The 22,675-nt window shown below is 45.3% G+C and overlaps 1 protein-coding gene across 1 annotated transcript in view; it reads left to right on the top strand.

The window, feature by feature from the left end:
- Positions 1–22,675, top strand: part of LOC134101268 (fibrillin-2-like) — an 86,752-nt gene that overhangs the window by 62,873 nt on the left and 1,204 nt on the right. The window contains 22 exon segments of the mRNA XM_062554870.1: positions 2,236–2,361; positions 3,987–4,112; positions 4,642–4,758; positions 5,197–5,325; positions 5,624–5,743; positions 6,749–6,874; positions 7,622–7,774; positions 8,367–8,396; positions 8,399–8,431; positions 8,760–8,885; positions 9,283–9,402; positions 10,937–11,059; positions 11,669–11,800; positions 12,765–12,890; positions 13,172–13,378; positions 14,019–14,144; positions 15,552–15,674; positions 15,961–16,077; positions 16,371–16,499; positions 18,555–18,674; positions 20,356–20,587; positions 21,718–21,895. Coding sequence (XP_062410854.1) covers positions 2,236–2,361; positions 3,987–4,112; positions 4,642–4,758; positions 5,197–5,325; positions 5,624–5,743; positions 6,749–6,874; positions 7,622–7,774; positions 8,367–8,396; positions 8,399–8,431; positions 8,760–8,885; positions 9,283–9,402; positions 10,937–11,059; positions 11,669–11,800; positions 12,765–12,890; positions 13,172–13,378; positions 14,019–14,144; positions 15,552–15,674; positions 15,961–16,077; positions 16,371–16,499; positions 18,555–18,674; positions 20,356–20,587; positions 21,718–21,895 — 2,819 coding nt within the window.

The raw sequence follows: 22,675 nt of genomic DNA, 5'->3' as shown, positions 1-22,675 counted from the left end.
GCAGAGACCTCCAGGCCCAGAACACAGGAAGCCATGGAGACTGAGGACACAGAGCGTGTGTTGAGTTTCACCGTGTGCGTCTCCACCCGCTGTTCCCCCCCATTCGTCTTTTATTGTCCTTCTCCTCTTCTGCCTCTCTCTCCCCCTTGCCCTCGCCCTCTCTCTCTCTTTCTCTGTCTCTCCCTCCCCCTCTCTCTCCCTCCCTCCCTCTCTCTCTGTCTCTCTCTCTATCTATCTCTCCCTCTCCCTCTCTCTCTCCCTCCTTCTGTCTCTTCAAATATTAGCCCTGCCGTCTGCCTGCGTTTCTCATGACTTCCCCCCACAGAGTCGTCTGCGCTGCATGTGGTGTCAGTCTACATTAGGGGCTCTGTTTGGTAGAGGGCAAGCCAACACCCCCGCTGAACCCCCCCACACGGCCCGCCCACGATCCAACCACTGTTTGCTCCCTGCCAGCCGTGTGTGTGTGTGTGTGTGTGTGTGTGTGTGTGTGTGTGTGTGTGTGTGTGTGTGAGGAGGGATGCTGTGGTGAAGGAGGTTGGTGCAAGGGGAAAGGAACTGACCAACTTAGCCTTTGTCAGGGGGCAACCCAACACCCGGTCTTGATGCAACCACAGATTCATATATTTGTCTGTGAGTGTGTGAGAAGGGGAGAGAGCCAGGGGAGCTGCTGGGGATGTGACCCAACTAACCAATGTTACTTTTCAAGTGTCTCCAGCATGCTGGTGGTGACCCCATACACACACACACACACACACACACACACACACACACTCACCCCCCCGGTCTGTGCTCCAGCGGAAGGGGCGCCGGGGCTCTGGGTCTGGGGCACCCCGTGGTGAGCGGGCGATCCTCTGGGAGCAGACGTAATTAGCGGTTGCTATATTGGGGTTCACCGCTCGCCTCCAAACCACCACGATGAGGGGAAAATGTGACAGGCAGGCCCGAGCAGGGCAGCGCTATGCAGGGCTGAGGGGAGGCGTGTGGGGGGTGGGGCTGTTCCCAGGATTGGACAAGTCGTGATGTTTTTATGAGTCCGACAGATCTATATGCAAAGACGGAGAAAAAGGCAAAACAGGCATAGGCATAGGTATAGTTTTGTAATGTATAGCCATTATTAAGTATATATCATATAACATTATATCATAATGTTAATTTCGTACTGTACTTGTTGGAGTCATTTATAATCGCCATGTCAATCTTAATGTCTGTGCAGTCCTGCTAAAGTCAACATGGGATTCAGAGGGCATGGCCCACCATATATGATCTACCTACTTCTCCGATTATCTTTGGTGATCTTTGCAGGTTTATTAAAGAAATGTCTTGCCAGGAATCTGTCAGAAATGCGCCGTGTCACTGTATAGTTTTGCCAGTAATTGGATTTTCTCCCCCCCCCCCCCCCCCCAGTTTCCTGCCCCTCTATAATAAGACTCAATTAACCATCAGACACATTCGGACGTGAAATCCAAGCTTTTGTTTTCCTTGCCCTGGACGTCAAAGCTTGGTGCCCTGTGCTCCTTCAATGGGCTATTATGGAGTTGAGACAGACGTCTTCGATTTCGCACTGACTCACGCGCGGTAGATGTGGTTTGACAGGAAACTCTTAGCGGTGCCTGCCTGTTCCCTTCATGAAAAGACCCCCTCATTTCCTGTGAGGTTTAATATAAATGAAGGTCCTGGTGTTCACTGGGACTTTATGAAGTCTAATAAAAAGAGGAAGCTGCAAAAACCATTCATGAAATGTTTCTACAACCTCGAACAGACAGTCTCTATTAAATAGCCTACAGTTAGTGTTTCTTTTTATAAGTTGACAGTTACAGCTCGATATGAAAGACTTTTTTTGAAAAGCGTCTTTTTCTCTTTTTTTAGACAAAGCATGGTGCAGACAAAAACTTCTTTTTCTTTTTTTTAGAAAACATGTCAAGCAGGTATTAGTTCAAGAAAGAGGCAAACTATACCATTTTATCCGCAGGTTAGAGAGTTTAAGCCTACTGTAACACATCAGAAGCAGTAGCTTGGTGGTAACTACTTCCATTATTCTTTATCTGGGTGCCAGACTTTTTTTTTCGCCGTTTCATTCCATTCCTGTTTCTCCATCCCTGTTCTCCGCCTCCATCCTGTTCCTCGAGAGAGTATTTGTACAAACACAATCTTGTTCTCTCTGCCTCCCTCTCCCCCTCTCTCTCATCCTCCCCCTCTCCCTCTCTCTCTCCCTCTCTCTGTTCTGTCCTTCCTCAGACATTGATGAGTGCAGCAGTGGTGAGATTCTGTGCCAGAGGAACGCCGACTGCATCAACAGTCCCGGGAGCTACCGCTGCGAGTGCTCCGAGGGCTTCAACCTCTCCCCCACCGGGGCCTGCATGGGTACGGACCAGAGCACCGCACCTCACCGCACCGCACCGCACCACGCTCACCACCTCACACCACACCATAACACACCTAGCACATCACACCACACCACACCACCTCACACCACACCACCTCACGCCACACCACACCACACCACTGCTCACCACCTCACACCACACCACCTCACGCCACACCACACCACACCACTGCTCACCACCTCACACCACACCACCTCACGCCACACCACACCACACCACTGCTCACCACCTCACACCATACCATACCATACCACACCACACCACACCATAACACACCTAGCACACCACACCACTCCGCACCACACCACACCATACCACACCACACCACACCACACCACACCACACCACACCACACCACACCACACCACACCTAGCTCACCACCTCACACCACACCACACCTCACACACCACACCATACCACACCACACCACACTACACCACACCACACCACACCACACCACACCACACCACACCACACCACACCACACCACACCACATCACACCACACCACACCACACCACACCACACCACACCACACCATACTACACCACACCACACCACACCACCTCACACCACACCACACCACACCACACCACCTCACAGCTCCCATCATACCACTCACTCCATCCCTGTGCGTCTAGTGCCACTGCACCCTCGAGTGTGTTCTGTCTGTGCCACGTCCTGTACCCTTTGATACAAGCTTTATTGTAAAATTTATAAAAGTTTTATAAGTAGTATTGAATTATTAGTAGTATTTTTAAATTATTATTATTACTGTTTTATTTGTAGTATTGAAAACGATGGAATGAAAGTAAAAGTCATCGAAAGTCATCGAAAGTCAAAAGTCGAGTGGGCTGCACCTATGTCATTGCTAGTGTGCCTGGGGGCTTTAGCATAATAAAGTTATATCAGGCACGTTACAATGTTGCTGTGCTCTGGACTACAGTAATACTGTAGGTCGCTAATTTGTAAATCTGTTACAACGTGACAGTTCATTTAAACCTCATGAGTTTGGCATATTGTTATACAAGTGTAATGCAGTGGAAAACTACAACTACTGTGAAAAGATGTGGAAGTCAGTTGGCGTTCTAGAGAGCGCATCACAATGGGGAATTCAACCAAGCGCTGGCTAGCACTCTCATTGGCAGTAGATGACCTTAGACGTCAATGGCATGACCCCCCCCCCCCACCACCACCACCCCCCCGGTGGCACACAGCAGGGTATCTGTTTCTGCTCTCCTTACCGCCCAGTTCCCCGTGTGGTCAGGCAGGCGGCACCTCCAGCTGGAGAGCAGCACCATGCCAGCCTCTTATTTTCCCACTGTCTCCTCCTCTGTGTTGCTTGGCGCTGGCGTCCACTCTGTTTGGACGCTCTTCCACTCGCTCCCGCCTCCTCTCCCGTCTCGATTCTCGCCGGATTGATCGTTTAATTGCGCCCAGATGTACATGTGGTGACCTTATCCATATCCCCCTCTCTCTCTCTCTCTCTCTCCCTCCCTCTCCCCCTCTCTCTCTCTCTCTCTCTCTCTCTCTCTCTCTCTCTCTCCCTCTCTCCCTCTCTCTCTCCCTCCACCACATACCCCTGATTGTGCCAACCATCAGACCGGAACGAGTGCTTGGAGATCCCCAACGTCTGCAGCCATGGCGAGTGCATGGACGTCGACGGCGGCTACGAGTGCCTGTGCCACAACGGCTTCAGGGTGTCCATCAACCGGCGGATGTGCCTGGGTGAGTGGGCGTCGGTCGCGCACCTCGCCTGTTGTTTTGTTTAGTCTGCGCTGTCGGCGCGCGCTCTCGGGAGCGAAGGTGGTGTTTGAAGTGACCTCCATTAGCCCCTGCTAATGCTAACGGGTGGAAGATGCATTACAGGAAGTGGCGAGCGGAGGGATTGTTGAGACATCGTATGTCTTCTTAATGGTTTCTGTCATGTTAGTTCACCCTCTTGGGATCACTCACAAGGGCAGCGAGTAAAGCCAGACGTATTTCAACTCGAATCGTTGAAGCAGGATAAGCTGTCTTTTTGGCCCCGATTAATGTTAGTTAATGTTTTATTGAAAGATTTTACTCTATTTACTTTATCTTTTGGCCCTGAGTAACATTAGTGAATGTTTTATTGAACGATTTTGCTTTATTTACTTTATCTTTTGGCTTGGAACTGTGTTGACATTTTGTTCAAACATCTCCTTTATTTCACTGTAATAAAACTTGTAAATGTTGGTTTGCTGTCGCTCTGCTCCTTCCTCTTGTTGTTGTCCAGACATCGACGAGTGTGTGCGTCAGCCTTGTGGAAATGGCACATGCAAGAACACCGTGGGCTCCTTCAACTGCCTGTGTCACCCCGGCTTTGAGATCACGCACAACAATGACTGCACAGGTAGGCCTGTCTGCCGTCATCCCCATACATTCAATCCACGTCCTGTGTGACTTCACATGTCAACATATACATAGTATGACATTATTTGTCATTTAGTAGACACTGAAATCCAGCCATTTACAGTGATTGAACATATACCACAATGAACAATGCATACCTGTACATACAGTATGCTTCTCTTGTTAGGGAGCTGAACGCCTTTTGGTGTTTTAAGCCTTAGTGTTGTCTTCCAGGCAGTGCTGCATTAAAGGCACAAGGGTTAGGCAAGGGTTAAGATTAAGGTTAAGGTTAAGATTAAGGTCAAGGTTAAGATTAAGGTTAAGGTAAGGTAAGGTTAGGGATAGGTGCCTTGAAGTTGGGGCTTAAAACACCGTCGAACTTTCTGGACTCTGAGCCTTGGTAACACTGTGGTCTTCCTGCTTCTGTATTTTCGGACAGACATCGATGAGTGCACGACGTCATACGGTCAGATCTGTCGGAACGGCCGCTGCATCAACAGCATCGGCTCGTTCCAGTGTCTGTGTGACGAGGGCTACGAGCCCAATCTGGACGGCAAGAACTGCGTTGGTGAGTTGGGGGGACCTGGTGTGTCCAGAGACTTGTTCTGATGACGCTATTCTTGTTTTTGGATCGCAGAGTGGGTACACTGTGGGTCCAAGTTTTTTAAAAGTATTATCTCATCGTGTATATCTCCTTTTTTCCATCTCTCTCTCTCTCTCGCTCCTTTATTTGTTTTGTCTTCTCTTGCCTCACTCTTTTTTATTTATATCTTTATTTGTCTTCAATCTCTCCATCTCTTTATTTTCTCTCTTTCTGTGTTGCTTCTCTCTCTCTCTCCTTCTCTCCTTCTGTCGTGGGAGTACAGATGTGAACGAGTGTGTCATCCTGCCGGGAACCTGTGCTCCTGGAACCTGTCAGAACCTGGACGGGTCATTCCGCTGCATCTGCCCCGAAGGTTACAGGGTGCAGAACGAACACTGTGTAGGTGAGAGCACCAGTCCATCCGCCACTGTGTGTGTGTGTGTGTGTGTGTGTGTGTGTGTGTGTGTGTGTGTTTGACTCAGTGAACTGGTGACTCAACAGGATGATGAACTTTTGAGTGTGTGTGTGTGTGTGTGTGTGTGTGTTAATCTCATCAGCTGTCCTCTTATTTCATTTTTATTTTGTTGGATGGAGAACAAAGCCTCTGCCAACGAAAATAAAGCAACTCTTAAGTTTGTACAGGAATTGTGAACAGTGCTGTTAACTGTGTCTTTTTTCCAAGTCAAATGCATGCCGCTCTATCCAACTGTTCTTGTGTGTGTGTGTTGAGTGAGTGGACTGCTCATGTCCTGTCCAGCAGGGTTTTGTGCTCATATAAGGCAGCCCTTTCTCAACATCATGGGCTAATAGGCCCACTTGTTTGACTCTTAGATCATTAGTTGTCCAACAGAGCCCCTAGTCAATCCACTAGTAGGGCCACACACATAGATTAATAGGCGTGTGTGTGTGTGTGTGTGTGTGTGTGTGTGTGTGTGTGTGTGTGTGTGTGTGTGTGTGTGTGTGTGTGTGTGTGTGTGTGTGTGTGTGTGTGTGTGTGTGTGTGTGTGTGTGTGCCAGCGTGCATGCATCACTAGTCTTGTATCGGGTTGGGTGACTGAGATGTATTAGTCATTCAGCTGCAGTTGTGTGACTTTTCTGGGCAGTGTGTCACAGTCTTCCAAATACACCCCCTGCTTGTTTACAGTGTGCTCTCTCGCTCTCGCTCTCTCTCTCTCTGGGCAAATGTGTTGATGGATAGAATCAGTCTCTGTTTGTTTCCCCCTCTCTCTCTCTCTCTTTCTCTCTCTATCTCTCCCTCTCTCTCTCTTTCTCTCTCTCTTTTCCTCTTCTCTTTCTTATCTCTCTCTTTCTCTCTCTCTCTCTCCTCTGTCTGTCTCTCTCTCTCTCTCTCTCTCTTCCCTGTCTTCTCCCTCTCTTCTCCTGCTACTCTGTCCCTCTTCTTAAACAGATGTCAATGAGTGTGTGGAAGATCCGAACATCTGCCTGTTTGGGACCTGTTTCAACAATCCTGGCAGCTTTGAGTGTGTTTGCAAGCCTGGGTTCATCCTGTCGGAGAACGGACGCAGATGTTATGGTACTTCTCTCTCCGTCCCACAAAAAAAACCATACACACATATACACACATTCGGTATAAAATTTGTGTGAAAGTAGCCTTGGTGTTTTAATGTCTGAAAACACTGCCTGCTAATTGAGTGCTAACTGCTTTTAAAGAGTGATGATGTTTCAGTAGGAGCTTTTTTAATGAGGTGAAACGAAATCGTTACCATAATTTGCTTCATAGTTACTTGACTTCCTGTAGGTGAATTATGTGTAGGCTGAAGTGGGCCATTCCAACGTTCTGTTCAAACTGCACCTATTTGCGCCATTAAGTTGTTTGTGTTCGTGTGGAATTTTCCCTGAAGTGACCCTGTGTAATGCCCTTATTCAATTACTTCACCCATGTGCTTTGAATAAGTGGAGTTTGCTGAGGGCAGAAAACATTCCTCACTGTCTGTAAACTGAATAGTTTCTGTTTCAGAGAAAGAGAAATGAACGGCCTGTGTTGTGTCCAAGTATTCATCAAATTTGTATGCAAGTGTCTGGTTTACAGAACGCTATCAATGCCATGTTTGTTAGTTTGTTTTCGATGATGAGTAGCCGGTTAAGACTAGAAATTTCTTAGGAACCGTTCCACCATTGTCTTGCTGAATGCCACTGTTATGTGTATGTACGTTTATTTTACCTACACAGAACGTGGTTGTCCTCTGGAGGACTCTGTCTTGTCATAAGGCACCATTTCATCTCGGCTTGTTTTCGCTCTCCCTCTCCCCTATTTGTGTAGATAAGCGGGAGAGCTACTGTTTCACGCGCTTCGAGAACGGCAAGTGCTCGCTCCCGCAGGCCTTCAACACCACCAAGGCTAAGTGCTGCTGCAGCAACATGCCCAAGGAGGGCTGGGGGGACCCCTGTGAGCTCTGCCCCAAGGAAGGCGATGGTGAGACACGCACAGACCTCTCCACATCACTGGCACAGACGTGTCCGCCCCCATCACTGACGCAGACCTGTCCCCATCACTGACACAGACCTGTCCCCATCACTGACACAGACCTGTCGCTATCACTGTCACAGACCTGTCCATCACTGACACAGACCTGTCCCCATCACTGTCACAGACCTGTCCATCACTGACACAGACCTGTCACTGTCACTGACACAGACCTGTCGCTATCACTGTCACAGACCTGTCCATCACTGACACAGACCTGTCCCCATCACTGACACAGACCTGTCCCCATCACTGACACAGACCTGTCGCTATCACTGTCACAGACCTGTCCATCACTGACACAAGACCTGTCCCCATCACTGACACAGACCTGTCGCTATCACTGACACAGACCTGTCCCCATCACTGACCACAGACCTCGTCCATCACTGACACAGACCTGTCCACATCAAAGGCTCACAGATGCCTGTCCCCACTGACACAGAGGTGGCTCTCTCTATGAGAGGCTCACAGACACATTCACATCACTGAAGACCTCTGTTATTTAATGCCATTTGAATGTCCCTTTCCTCCACTAAAGCTGGATTCAAGGATCTCTGTCCATTTGGCTTCGTATAATCCCCGGCTTTGACGACTCGCGTATCGGTAAGGATTCACCTAAATCATGTTAAGCTACACATTTTTGTCATCAGTAAGTCAGTTTCCAGGGAATGGTAGCTGTGGGCCTGTAGTATTTGAACGTTGTTGGCATTCTGTTTGTGATACTGGAAAAATGTTGTATTTGCTTTCATTTGAACGTTATTTGGATGAATTGATTTGGAAGCACAACAAAGCATAGCGCAGAGATGAATCTTTGTTTACATCTGGATTTGTGGTTATCTAAGTCCTATGGTTATACCACTCCATCTCTCCCTCCATTTCCATCTCTCTCTCTCTCTCTCTCTCTCTCTCTCTCTCTCTCTCTCTCTGCCAGACCTGAATGAATGTGTGGAGAATCCAGGCATCTGCTACAACGGCCACTGTATCAACACTGACGGCTCCTTCCGCTGTGAATGTCCTATGGGCTACACACTCAACTACACCGGCGTGCACTGTATTGGTGAGACAGCCACCCCATTCACTCCCATTCACGTTCAGCAGTGTGTTGCTAATGTGGAATATGCTAAGATGCATTAATGTGTGGAAACATTCTGCAGACATCTTTAAAACGATTGCTCCCCAAAGCATGATAAATTCAGCTGTAGTAAAATAATGATTTGGTAGTGACAAAACGCGTAAACGTAAACTTTAGCATATATAATGCAGTGTATCTGAATGAGCTGAGTAATTGTGATGTAGTTTACCCTTGAGAGAAATGTCTAGACTGGTACTTAACAGTGAGGTTGTCATTCCTAATCTCCTGAGGTGTCTGTGTGTGTGTGTGTGTGTGTGTGTGTGTGTGTGTGTGTGTGTGTGTGTGTGTGTGTGTGTGTGCGTGTGTGTGTGTGCGCACGCAGACGTTGATGAGTGTTTGGTGGGAAACCCATGCGGTAACGGCACCTGCACCAACGCGATCGGGGGCTTCGAGTGCACCTGTGAGGATGGCTTTGAACCAGGACCCATGATGACTTGCGAAGGTACACTACTCTTACTTGAAATGACACTGGCCATTTATCAGTTACTCACTGAAATGAGGATGTGTCAGGTATACTCAAAGAGACCCCATCCATTCTCCTATAGCTGTACTCATTTTGATAGAAGGCTGTGTTTATCAGTTTATCAGTTAATGTTGCATCAATAGGATTTCATATAAGTTGCAGCGTATTACAGTTTACAAGACTGCAAGGGCATATCTGACTAAACACAAGGGTCCAAAATCATACAGACTAGAAACATAGACTACTCCTTATTTTGATGTATGCACCAAAAGTATGCCGATTGTGCTTGTTGTTGGGGAAAGTTCAATGTTGGTACTCAGTCTTCAGTTTTTAATGAAAAGCACAGATGTCCATATATAATGTGGAGGAAATGTCATATACAGTAATGCTATGCAAGCCAAAGATTTCCCTAGAAAATAATGGCACTGGTAAGGAAACATTTTTTTATAGGAAATTAAATCATCTGGTCAATTACAATGTAATGGATGTTTAATGAAAATCCTTAATTACGTCGAGACATTTAATTACATTTTCTGTGTTTGATTGAATTTGACCCATGGAACTGCAACAGAAATGGTATATCACTCACTGTTCTAGATTACTCATCATTTTTATTATTATTATTATTATTATTATTATTAAATTATCTGGCGATACCCGGTGGAAACCCAAGACTTCATGCAGGGCACTGTAGTGCTGTTGGACTTTCTTTCCTCCACACTTTCATCTCTGGTCGCTGCTCCACTCTCTAGTTGTGCAAAAGAAGTGACTTTGTATAGACTCCTTCTATGTGCATAGATACAGTAGGACAATAAATGTAGTGCAGTATAGACATAAGTATACCAACTACTGTATATATTGCTGTCTACACTGCATTATATTTCTTGTCCTGTCTATGCACCACCTGTCTATACTTTGTATATCTATCACATTGCACCTTTCTGCTTTTTTGCACTTCTGGGCACAAACTGTATTTCATTGTCTGTGTACTTGTACTCTGCACAATGACAATAAAGTTGAATCTAATCTGATCTAATAAAAGTATGTACATATCAGTATGAACGTCATCTGACGGTGGCCATGCAAGTCCAAGTTCTGAGATGCTAGACGCTCCACATGAAGGGGATGTGTGATGCAGGCAAAGGAGAGAATGAGTAACACAATTCACTTGTGTAATACTGAAGAGAAGAAAAGACAGAGTGCTTCCTTGGATCAGAGAATTTGTACAGTTTTTGTCCGAGTGCCTCTGTGGCACTGTTTCAGTTCGGTCTAATTCACTTATTTTCTGCTGTTGTTGATGTTGTCATGCTGAGTGATACGCATCATTCTGATTCTCAGGCCAAAACGATGAGGTGTGTCCCGAGTCAAGTTGCTGTTTTATAAATCATAAAATCGATTTAGTTCTGCTTTTACAGTATGTTGTCATGTGTAGTTTCTTGTGTATCTTAGGTCACCTCCCCTGTTTTGATTTCACTTGACCCGTATTCGTTTGCTTTTGATGTGTTTGACTCAGACATCAACGAATGCGGGCAGAACCCGCTGCTCTGCGCCTTCCGCTGCATCAACACGTTCGGCAGCTACGAGTGCAGCTGTCCGGCCGGGTACACGCTCCGAGAGGACCGCAGGATGTGCAAAGGTATAGTAGGCCCCGCGCCGGCCCCGCGCCGGCCCCGCGCCGGACCCTCGCCTCGCGAGCGTTATTAAAGAACGGTCTCCGACTCCAATCATAACAAGGTGTTCAGACGGACAGCCAACTGACATAAGTGTGACATCATTCGCCGAAACATAACCCATTTCCTGAGGAGACTATCATAACAGAAACCCTAAGTGTAGACGCGGAAAAACCCAAAGGTGTGATGAATGGTGGACCATAATATAATTGGATACGGTCATCGGTCTTTCATTTATTTTATGCTATTCCAACGTTTGCTCTGCATTCAAGGATATTTCCCTAACGCACTTTGTAGTTTGTTTACCAATGCCAAAGAAATGATAATTATATTGATAATGAGACTCTCCTTCTCCCTTTCTTTCTCTCTCTCTCTCTCTCCCTCCCTCCCTCTCCCTCTCTCTCTCTCTCTCTCTTTCTCTCTCCCTCCCTCCCTCTCCCTTTTCCTCCCTCTCCCTCTCTCTCTCCCTCTCTCTCTCTCCCTCTCTCTCTCCCTTTTCCTCTCTCTCTCCCCCTCTCTCTCTCTCTCTCTCTCTTCCCCTCTCTATTTCCCCCTCTCTTTCCCTCTCTGTCCAGACCTGGATGAATGTGCGGAGGGGCTGCATGACTGTGAGTCTCGGGGCATGGCCTGTAAGAACCTCATCGGCACCTTCATGTGTGTGTGCCCGGTTGGCATGACGCGGCGCCTGGACGATGAGCTGTGCCAAGGTCAGTGGCGCTCAGTCTCAGCGCTCCTTCTCTTCCTGAGGAAATTAGTGTCACATGGCATCAGGGGCTAAAAACAGAACGTTTTTCATTTTGGTTCGTTCTGAAACATTATTTTTATGTTCCAGTTTGTGTTCCAAGGTCTCTCCTCTAAAAGGTAACCAGTTAAAGCGTTATAGAAGAACGGTTAATAGCATTCCTTTAATAATGACATTACCTTTACAAATTGATTTATGCCAGCTTAAATCAAAGAAGGCATTGTGCTATAAGATCTTCAACAATGTCTAATAGTCTTAATTGAGGCACCAAAATGTTCCTTGCATTAAGCCCTGGCTTTAACTTATGGACGTTGCTACCAACTGTGTGACACTAAACCAAGATATTTTATTTTATTTTATGTTATTTCACATGTTTCAGTCATTTAAACTACATATTTAGAAAAGGCAGTCAGATAGTGTTGGATTGGTAATCCATCTTACAAAGTCATAATAGGCCTATTATACAGGGTAGACACAGATTCGTAAAGACTAAATTTAGGATCCAGGGAAAACTGTGTGGGCAGGTGACTTTCCAAGCCTGTGCACTTTTGAATGATATTCTAATAAAAGTTAATTGGAAAGATAAATGCCATTATTAACCAGTAATCTAAATTTGAAAATGGCCTTTTCACTATGGAACAAGTGAAATTAGTTTATTCCTGTTTTCGGGTACATTCACCCCAAAATTGAGTTAATTTTGATTTGATTTTTGACCTTTGAACTGTTTCTAATCCCTGCATGGCATCACTGTGGTGAGACAAAACAAGTTTCTAACAGCATTTGTAATCTTTGACTTACCGTAAGCACCCTCTCATCCTCTTTCCATAATTTTGTCTCTCTCTCCCTCTCTATTTCCCTTCCTCCCTCCCTCCCTCTCTCCCTCTCTCTCTCTCTCTCTCTCTCTCCCTCCCTCCCTCCTTCTCTCTCAGATGAGAACGAGTGCCGCACTAAGCCGGGTATCTGTGAGAACGGCCGCTGTGTGAACACCATTGGCAGCTACATGTGTGAGTGTGGGGAGGGCTTCCAGCCGGACTCCACCCGCACGCAGTGCTTAGGTGAGCCTCACCCCCAACAGCTACACACTGACCACACCGTCTCTCATATTATACCTATATCAAGACTTTTTGAATAGTGTGCAGATCATTTCAGTATTTTGAACTTAATAATATATATATAACTATTATGCTACATTGCCAACTGGTCATTTTTTTTATTAACATTTCAACAATATACTTGTGTCAGTTAAGGAATGCACGCACCGTTTGTCTTAGGTTATTTTATGTTACGCACAGATTTCTCTTCATGTGTCATGCATCTATTTTTGTTGTGTGCGCAGACTACCGGGAAGGCTTCTGCTTCACAGAGGTGCTGCAGACCATGTGCCAGATGTCCTCCAGCAGCAGGACCCCCTCCACCAAGTCCCAGTGCTGCTGTGACGGGGGCCGGGGCTGGGGCAACCAGTGCGAGCTCTGCCCGCTGCCTGGCACCGCCAAGTACAAGAAGCTGTGCCCACACGGCCACGGCTACGCCACTGACGGCAGAGGTAGAGACTACCCTCTGCGCCCCAATTTATTTATATTCGTTATTATCTATTTACATATTCTTTAGTCATGTTTATATATCAGACGTATTGATGTGTAATTATGCCTGTAATATTGCAATGCAATGGCAATGCAATATTAATACTTACTGCTTACATGTACATTGTGTTTATATTATATGTACTAGATGTAGTTGTAATTGGTTGAGATTAAGTATATGGTTAACATGTAATAACATCTATGAAGCAAATATTAGTATTTATTACTTGCTTGATAACATTGTAATAAGAACTGTTCATATAAAGTGGACTTAATTAATCCTTTCTGTTGATTTATGTTTGCCATAAAGTATTCCATAGAGTGCTGACTTAGTTTTTCCTGTAAAACTGCGTTGAGACATACATGTGGTTTTGCGGGTGAGTTTGTTGTACATATTTTCCTGTAGAGCTTCTACCTCAAGGTTTCCTTTTGGTTGGCCCCATCCTGCTGGTAGCCCACAACCTGGCAACCGCTCAGTCAAGCCAGACCAGAGATTTTGTAAAATGATTTCTAACTCGCTGACATGGTGTCAAGCGGAGAGAAACATAATGTATGGCCTGTGTTACTGAGCGGTGTGATGTTTCTCTCTCTCTCCTTGTGCAGACATAGACGAGTGCAAACTCATCCCAGACGTGTGTAAGAATGGGAAGTGCATCAACACCATGGGCTCCTATAAGTGCCACTGCAAGCCTGGATACATCACGTCTATCAGTGGAACAGCATGTGTTGGTGAGGCAAAACATACAGTACACAAAGTCATATGCTATAGACTTATTGCCAGGCAAAGGGTCTGACACATGAAGTAAGGATGTCTTGTGGCAGGTGGAAGCATTGTGCATACCCATGTTGTGCTTAGGACAACATGGGTATGCACACTGTGTGAAACTCACAACGGTAAAGTCCATAAATGAAGTTATGTGTAATAAAGTGAAATGAGATGGCAAAGCAATATTGAGCACGTTAAGAAAAAGCAGTACACCAAAGCAAGGAAGCAGCTGAAATATGCAAGCAGTTAGAAGGTATTTATATCTTAGGTATTTATATCTGCAAATTAATATCAGATGGGTTAGTACTTTGATGGGCTATAAAAAAAAAAAGGTTTTTCGTTACCAAAGTGTCACACAAGAAACGTCTCATGATGGGTAAAAGCAAAGGGTGTTCCCCGATAGACAACATTTGGACAGGCCAGGTGAGATAATGTATGTCTGGTCAGACAAGAGAAAAATGAACCTTTTTGGCTGTTATACTACAGTACACACCATGTTCAGTGAGAAATGGCACTGCACATCACTCTTAATACCAACAGAGACGTTTGGAGGTGGATGCTGCACCATGGTGTGGAGCTGTTTTTTTTTTTATCTCATGGTACCGGGCTGGCAGACTTCACACACTTGAAGGAGCAATGAATGGAACCATTTTTTTTTCCAAGAATCTTGAATGATGAGGATAAGGGTGGACCTTCCAACAGGGCAACGATCCAAAGCACACAGCGAAGGAAACTCCTAATTGGTTTCAGAGAAAGGAAATCAGGGCTCTGACTTAAATCCAATTGAACATTATTTTGTGGAACGAACTAAAAGATCAGGAATTCTCAAGATTTAAACACTATCTGTCTAGATTAGAAGAATGGCCCAAGATCACACCGGAATTCTGCGGCTGAGTTGTTGCCTCATACAGGAGAAGTCTTGAAGCTGTCATTGCAAACTAAAGTAGGGTTCAGACCAAAGATTCCCGACGAGACGAGCCGCGACGTTCTAAAACCTTGCGACTGCGACTCAACGTGTTTAATGCTCTGCGACGGCTTGCGACTGCTTGCAACTACGTGCAACTTCTAATTCACACCGCTGCAACTCAGTCTCGTCGCGTCGGGAATCTTTGGTGTGAATTGGGCTTAAGACATTTCAGTTGCCGTGTACATTTTTCCCTTTGTCATTCTACTATATAACACTTAACTTTATTTTTTTAACTTTAATGTTTGGATTTCTTTATATGTGTGGATTTCTTGAGTTCATACCAAAGTATGGCAAAAAAATGTCATAGCCTCATTGGAGATGTGTTTAGTGAAATACTGTAAATGCAGTTAACGTGTGCGCTGAGCCTGACTCACCTAGGCTGACTCTGGCATCTGTCTTTCAGACCAGGACGAATGCTCCATGTCCCCCAAGCCGTGCAACTTCATCTGCAAAAACACGGAGGGCAGCTACGCATGCTCCTGTCCCCGTGGCTACACACTGCAGGAGGATGGCAGGACCTGCAAAGGTGGAGGACCTTTAATGTTCTTCAAGCGTTAAGCTTAACGTTTTAAGAATTATATATTACCTGTAATGCATTATGATACAATTACAATTGCAAAACATAATGCATTATACATGAAACATAATGCATAATATATAATGCATTAATGCATGCATTACGCATTAACTGAGCATGCATTTCTCAAGATTAACTCCTTCCATCTTGGAGCTAGAGGTGATGCACTTCCAGTAGTTCCTGTTTATTCCTCGTTTTTTAATGACTAACTAACTGGTTTATCTCACACATGCAGATCTGGATGAGTGTCAGACCAAGAAGCACAACTGCCAGTTCATCTGTGTTAACACTATCGGTGGCTTCACCTGCAAGTGCCCTCCTGGTTTTGCTCAGCACCACACAGCCTGTATAGGTGAGCACACACACACACACACACACACACACACACACACACACACACACACACACACACACACACACACACACACACACACACACACACACACACACACACACGCACACACTCATCAATTACAATATGATTAAATTAAATTCTCATCACTTCATTAAACTGTATAATGTGCTAGAAATCCACCACCCTTAGCATATAAATGCCCCCCTTAAAGTCAATGACCCTAAGCAGCCACCATACAAAGTGAAAGCGACATGCTTGTTGAGCCCCAGGTGTTGCTTTGTGCCCCTCAGACAATAACGAGTGTGCATCGGAGCCCACCCTGTGTGGGGCCAAGGGCATCTGCCAGAACACGCCAGGCAGCTTCAACTGCGACTGCCAGCATGGCTACTCCCTGGACACCACCGGCCAGCACTGCCAAGGTGTGTATTGCTGCAGTCCTGCTGTTTATCAGGGCATATACTGTACTGTATGTAGATATAGAGATGGATGCATGCATGGATGAATGGACGGACAGAAAGGGAGAGAGAGAGAGAGAGAGAGAGAGAGAGAGAGAGAGAGAGAGAGAGAGTGGGGTGGAGTAGTATTTATTCCCAAATGCACGGTATTATTTTTACCATGCTGTGTTTCAGAGAGAGACTGAAGCTGTTCTGTAGCCAGACCGCCGTAATCATAAATCCTGTTTATGTTTTAAAGATGTCGTTTTGCATGTCATTGTTTCCTCGTGAGGGAATGTTTTCTGTGACATTTACATGATGGAGTGTCTTTACTTTTTGGCCTGATCACCTCCACATTTGTTCTATTTAGGTTACCTATATGTGGGAAATAATATGTTAACACATATGTTATGTGTATGCGTGTATGTAGTGGTATAAATCATAGCGGTGAGCGAGTTTTTCGACACCTCAGTTCTCACCCCGTTTTTTTCGCACCACCCAGTAATCCAGCCTGGATTCCATCTTTAAGTGACTCCAGTCTGCCAAACGCACACATACCAGTTCATTTAGGGGCTTCTGCCGACGCCAAGCATTGTTCTCCCCAGCTCAGTGCAGGCTGGCATGCCCCGAAAAACCACAACTTCTGCTTCCATTCAGCAAATAATGTCCACCCTGAGTGTGTGCACCAAACACAATCACTACGTTCAAATCGAAAGACTACACGTTTGTCATGTGTTTATAAATACGGATGGATAAGAACTCAAAACAGGCAGTATCTGTGTGGACTTGAGCCCCCAGGTGTTCCACTGGCATCAGTGGATCGTGGATTTTTTAATTTTTTTTACCTGCTTCGCGTTAGTCAGAAGCTGCACCAAACACAATCACAACGTTCAAATCGAAAGGCCACACGTTTGTCATGTGTTTATAAATACGGATGGATAAGAACTGAAAACAGCAGTACTGTATCTGTTTTTTACCTGCTTCGCGTTAGTCAGAAGCTGCAAGGGAAAAAAAACGGCCCTGCGAGGCTGTTTTCGGGCGCTCGTCCTCGTTGGATGAAAATACCTGAAACCGTTTCAGCTCGAAGGAGAGCCACGTGAGTGGAGGATTGGAAACACATGCGGCCGAGCCGAGGACCGGAGCCGCACGACTGGAGAGAGCGAGCGCCAACAGGGCAGGTTCACGACGACGGAGCGGGTTTTTTCTTTTCTTTTTCGTTTTTTTTCTTTTTCTTTTCTTCCCTCTTTCAATGTTGTGGGCTAATTTGGCCGAGGGAAAATAGTTTTTATTTCCTCAACGTGTCTGAATCAGAATGCGCGGCGAGGCTCCCCAAGCGGGATTTTGTTCCACATTACGTTTGAGTTGCGCTAGTAAAAAGCGCTTCAGGAAAAGAGATGATTGTGCAGAACGTAACGTCTTTCTGTTTATGTACTTTACGTATGTACTTAACGGAAACTATGTTACTTATTTTTAGATGGAAAATGTTATTTTTCACTTCGGCACAGACTTCTAGACCGAGAAATATTAGGTCGTTCATTTAATCATGACCGTATGGTAATAATGTGGCAACTGTACGTGACAAGCTTAACTCTGCGTTGCCAAAAGAACCATGCGCTATCCCTGGCATGGCTGTGAGGTACAGTAGGCCAGCTACAGTTTCCAGCCAACGCCTTGATAGATAGCAGGTAAGATCTCTCAGGGGTCAGGATGCCTCGTGAAAGACAGGAGCTGGAACTGTATGAACCGCTCGGAGATCAAAGATGTGGTGCCTGGTTCACTTAATGTTCCAAGCCCACTCCTCCCCTCTCTCTAGCTCTCTCAGGTAGTGGGGTCTGGGTTGTGATATTTGATGAGAACGTGTAATACATGTGGATGTGATTGTTTTGCAATAAGTTAAATATGTAAATATTGTCTTTAATAAAAGTATGTTGTACCTCTCTCTCTTTCCCTCTCTCTCTCTCTCCCCCCCCTCTCTCTCTCTCTCCCTCTTATATCACTCTCTCCTTCTCTCTCCTACCTCCTCCCTCTCCATGTGTCCAGATGTGGACGAGTGTAAGAGCACCCACAGGTGTCAGTATGGCTGCCAGAACATTCTGGGAGGCTACCGCTGCAGCTGCCCGCAAGGCTACACACAGCACTATCAGTGGAATCAGTGTGTGGGTGAGTGGCACTGAGATTGGCATGGAGGGAGTTACCATCTTTATAAAGATAAGAAAGAGTTGCTGGAGGAGATCAAATGACTGATATAGCACTGTCAAAAATTTCTATTTTTGACATTTTTAGATTCAAGAGATGTACTGTATGCACTTAATTTGCTGCTTCGCTCACAATTTGTGTGTGCATCTGTTTGGATACTTACAATGCAATGGTACAACACGCACGCTTCCATGTTTAGAACAGATTTATACAATGTGCCTCATGCACCATTTAGTACAGACAGATGGAGACACATTATCCATAAAATAGGATCTCACTGAGTTCAAGAGGTTCTGTCAACATTATTCCTGTTTGGATACTGAGTGAGTGTATGTGTGTGTGTGTGTGTGTGTGTGTGTGTGTGTGTGTGGATCTCGCCGGTCCGTCCGCACCATAAATCTCTCCTCCCGGTGGGTTATCTTATTTCAGCGCAGCCCCAAGTAGGATTATGTTAAGTGATGTCATCAGATAGCTTACAGCGCTGTGCATGCATCCATTAGAAATGAACGGCCCCCATGCACGGGACAGGAGGCCAGAACTCTCCTAGAATGTGGGCCGCCATTGTTGTTTAGCTTGGATTCGTCAAGTGCGTTCGCTAATTAAAGCCCGATTGGCTTATGGTTTATGATGCTGGGCGCCTTACCACACATACTTCAGTTGGTGATTGCTTCTCATGCCGGCTGCTGCCTCCGCAGTCTCTCCAACACACACAGTCATGTCACATCATAGGACGCAGGGCCTTAAAGGCAGCATGAGCACTGTGTAAAACCTAACACCTCTCATTCGGTAGCACACGGTGCTGGCATGCCGGTAGTATTCTGGGTAATTGGCAGAGCTGTGAATAAAGTCTCTATTTTCTGAGCTATGTGGCCGTTGGAACACATCATTGAGAGAAGCATGTTTATTACTAAGGACCAACAGGGAGAGGATTTGTGGTCCCAAAGTGTCAGGCTGGGGATTTTAAATCCGAAAGGTCACGACTTCAATCATGGTCAGTTTCAGTTTTTTACAGTTTTTGTGTCCACTGCCATCAAGAGACCACACAGTCTGTGAGAGAGGGAATGTGAGAGGGACAGGGAGAGAGACCGACAGGAAGACTTAAGTTTCAGTCTCTGCACTGCCACCTACAGTGTGTTTGGCATCATTGCATCCATAAAACACCATTTGCACGCTAGGGATCTTGTGGTCTTAACTTAATGAGCACATTGTTGTAATACTCAGTCAATTACCATTTCCAATTACCAAGCTTCAGGATTCGATATTGGAGCATTCCTCTGAGTGTTTTTGCATTGTTATATACATAAATTCTCACCACTTAGACGTGTTGGCACACATACAGTAATTTCCTGTGCATTAGCTGTATTGTGTATAAGCCACAGGACAGTGTTGCAGTTATGCAAGTTAAAAGAAACAAAAGCATATTATTACCATCATTGCTGAAGACATTTTGCAAAATGAATGTATAATTGCATATAGTACATATAGTTTTGTTGTGTTTGTCACATGAAACACACAAAACCAAGATAAATGTCACAAATATGAAGTATATTGCCACAGTATTAGTGGTATAATAAAACTGCCAAGAATAATCACAGCAGAAAGCTCATGGTCCCTGTCTTCTTGTTTCTCCTCGGTCATCGCTCAGATGAAAACGAGTGCTCGAACCCCAGCAGCTGTGGCTCGGCGTCCTGCTACAACACGCTGGGCAGCTTCAAGTGCGCCTGCCCCTCGGGCTACTCCTTCGACCATCCCAGCAGCAGCTGCCGCGACTTGGACGAGTGCAGCACCCGCAAGAACCCCTGCAACTACGGCTGCTCCAACACCGAGGGGGGCTACCTGTGTGGATGCCCCCCGGGCTACTTCAGAGTGGGCCAAGGGTGAGAAGAGATTAACCCCCCTCTACCCCTACACACACACACACACACACACACACACACACACACACACACATACATAGTACACACACACACACACACACACACACACACACACACACACATAAGCATGAGCACACACACACACACACACACACACACACACACACACACACACACACACACACACACACACATAAGCACACACATAAACACACACACACACACACACACACACACACACATGGAAATAATCAGCCAGACCTCATTTGGAAGGAGTAAGCTACTGAGTGGTTCATTTGCAGTTTTACTGTGCAGAAGGTCAGTGCCAATCATTTTGTGAATTAGCTGCTCCTGGTTCATGTCTAGGTGGCTGATGTAAGTCCGGATAAGAGCAGTCAAAAGAAAAACTGGATTAAACACATGCTTGATGGTTCTGGTAGGGATATTGGCCAGGGGTGAGAATTGAGAGACAGACCCTCCATAAAATTTCAATAAAAATGAGCCGAAATGAGAAGAATAAATAGGCTAAATGTATTGATGCTATGCTTCACTGCTAATATGCAGTTTATTAGAGCAAGGGGGAATGTCAATTAAATGTTGGAGTTACCAAGCTTAACTGTGAATGACTTCTTGTTAACTTTGCGTTTATGCATTTAATCATATGGTGAGGTCAGTTACCAGTCAGTCAGATACTTGCAGCCATATTGGTTGCTTACACATGATCCGTGGCTCTTTTATCATTTAAAGAAAGCAATATTTTATTGTGTTAAGAAGACCTGTCCGTGTATTGGCATTGTGAAGATTCTGCAACATTTCACAGGGCAGTTTCATATTGATACCTTTTAGATTGCCACATTATGACTTTACTCTACTGTAACTGACCCTAGGCAGATGGGTTGGGCCCTTGAGTCGTGGATCTGTCTGAGGTTTCTTCCTATATGTATCTCCAATTCTAGGGAGTTTTTCCTTGCCCCTGCCTGTTACTCCTGGGCTCTCTTTGAATGTTTAACACTCTGTAAAGCGCCATGAGACACGTGTAATGTTTTGCCGCTCTATAAGTGAAATTAAATTGAAATTGAAATTGAAAATGATGTTGCTATTTTGACATCTTCTGTCCCTCTGTGTTGCAGTCACTGTGTGTCGGGCACAGGCTTTGGGAAAGGCCTGTACACGCCTCATCAAGGAGCGGAAGGAGTGGACGAGGACAACGCCCTCTCCCCTGAGGCCTGCTACGAGTGCAAGATCAACGGCCACGCCAAGAGGGGGACGCGCAAGAGAAGGGACGCCAATGACACCGCAGCCGAAGAGGTGAGACCACTAGGACAGGCTTTACCTTCAGCCAGTTAGCATAAGCTTTCGCTGTGCTAAGATGTCTGCTTCTCCTATACTGTTTTAGCTGTTGACTGTAGTCATCAAACATTTTGCATCAACTGTTTGCAACAACTAACAAGATGTAGATGGCCATTTTAATATTTTCAGAGCAGAAGAAGTCAAGAAAATAAATGGGAGTGGCACTCTATCTGTCTATCTCTGTTAAAATTATACACAGTTAGGAGTGATAATGTAAGATATGTTACTGACATTCTATTTTTTACCTAAAACAGATTGCACCAACTAATTGCAATGATACCACATTGAACTATTAGCTTATCAAAGCACTCCACACTACACTCTATTTGGCATGCAGACAGTAAGGTTACTGGTTGATTAACTCACTTGGATCTCTTGTCTGTTCCTTTGAAATATATTGTTGTTTTTTTTTACTTCTCCAAGACCCAACTCATTTTGTAGCTGTTTGGGATCTAACAAGGTTAAAGTGAACTCAATATCAGCACAGCTGTGTGAGAATAAAATTGAGGGACTTCTTTATTTCTAGAGGTGAAACTGAAAAGGAGTTGGCAATAAATCCATTAGGCGTGTTGTTAGACCTTTTCTTTTCTTTATCACCAAAGTAGCTTTGTTTCTGTTTAGATTACTTAGGTGGTAAAATGAAGTGGAATAGAAGTAGGTAGAATCTTTACTCTTAAGTATAATGTCTTACACCATTAACCAACTGGTGAAGCATTATTTGGAACTGTAATGTGGCAC

This window comes from Sardina pilchardus, chromosome 14 (genome assembly GCF_963854185.1).
Source record: "Sardina pilchardus chromosome 14, fSarPil1.1, whole genome shotgun sequence".
Classification (NCBI taxonomy): Eukaryota; Metazoa; Chordata; class Actinopteri; order Clupeiformes; family Clupeidae; genus Sardina; species Sardina pilchardus.
The sequence above is the reverse complement of the archived record's forward strand: the minus strand, read 5'-3'. Positions and strand labels throughout refer to the sequence as shown.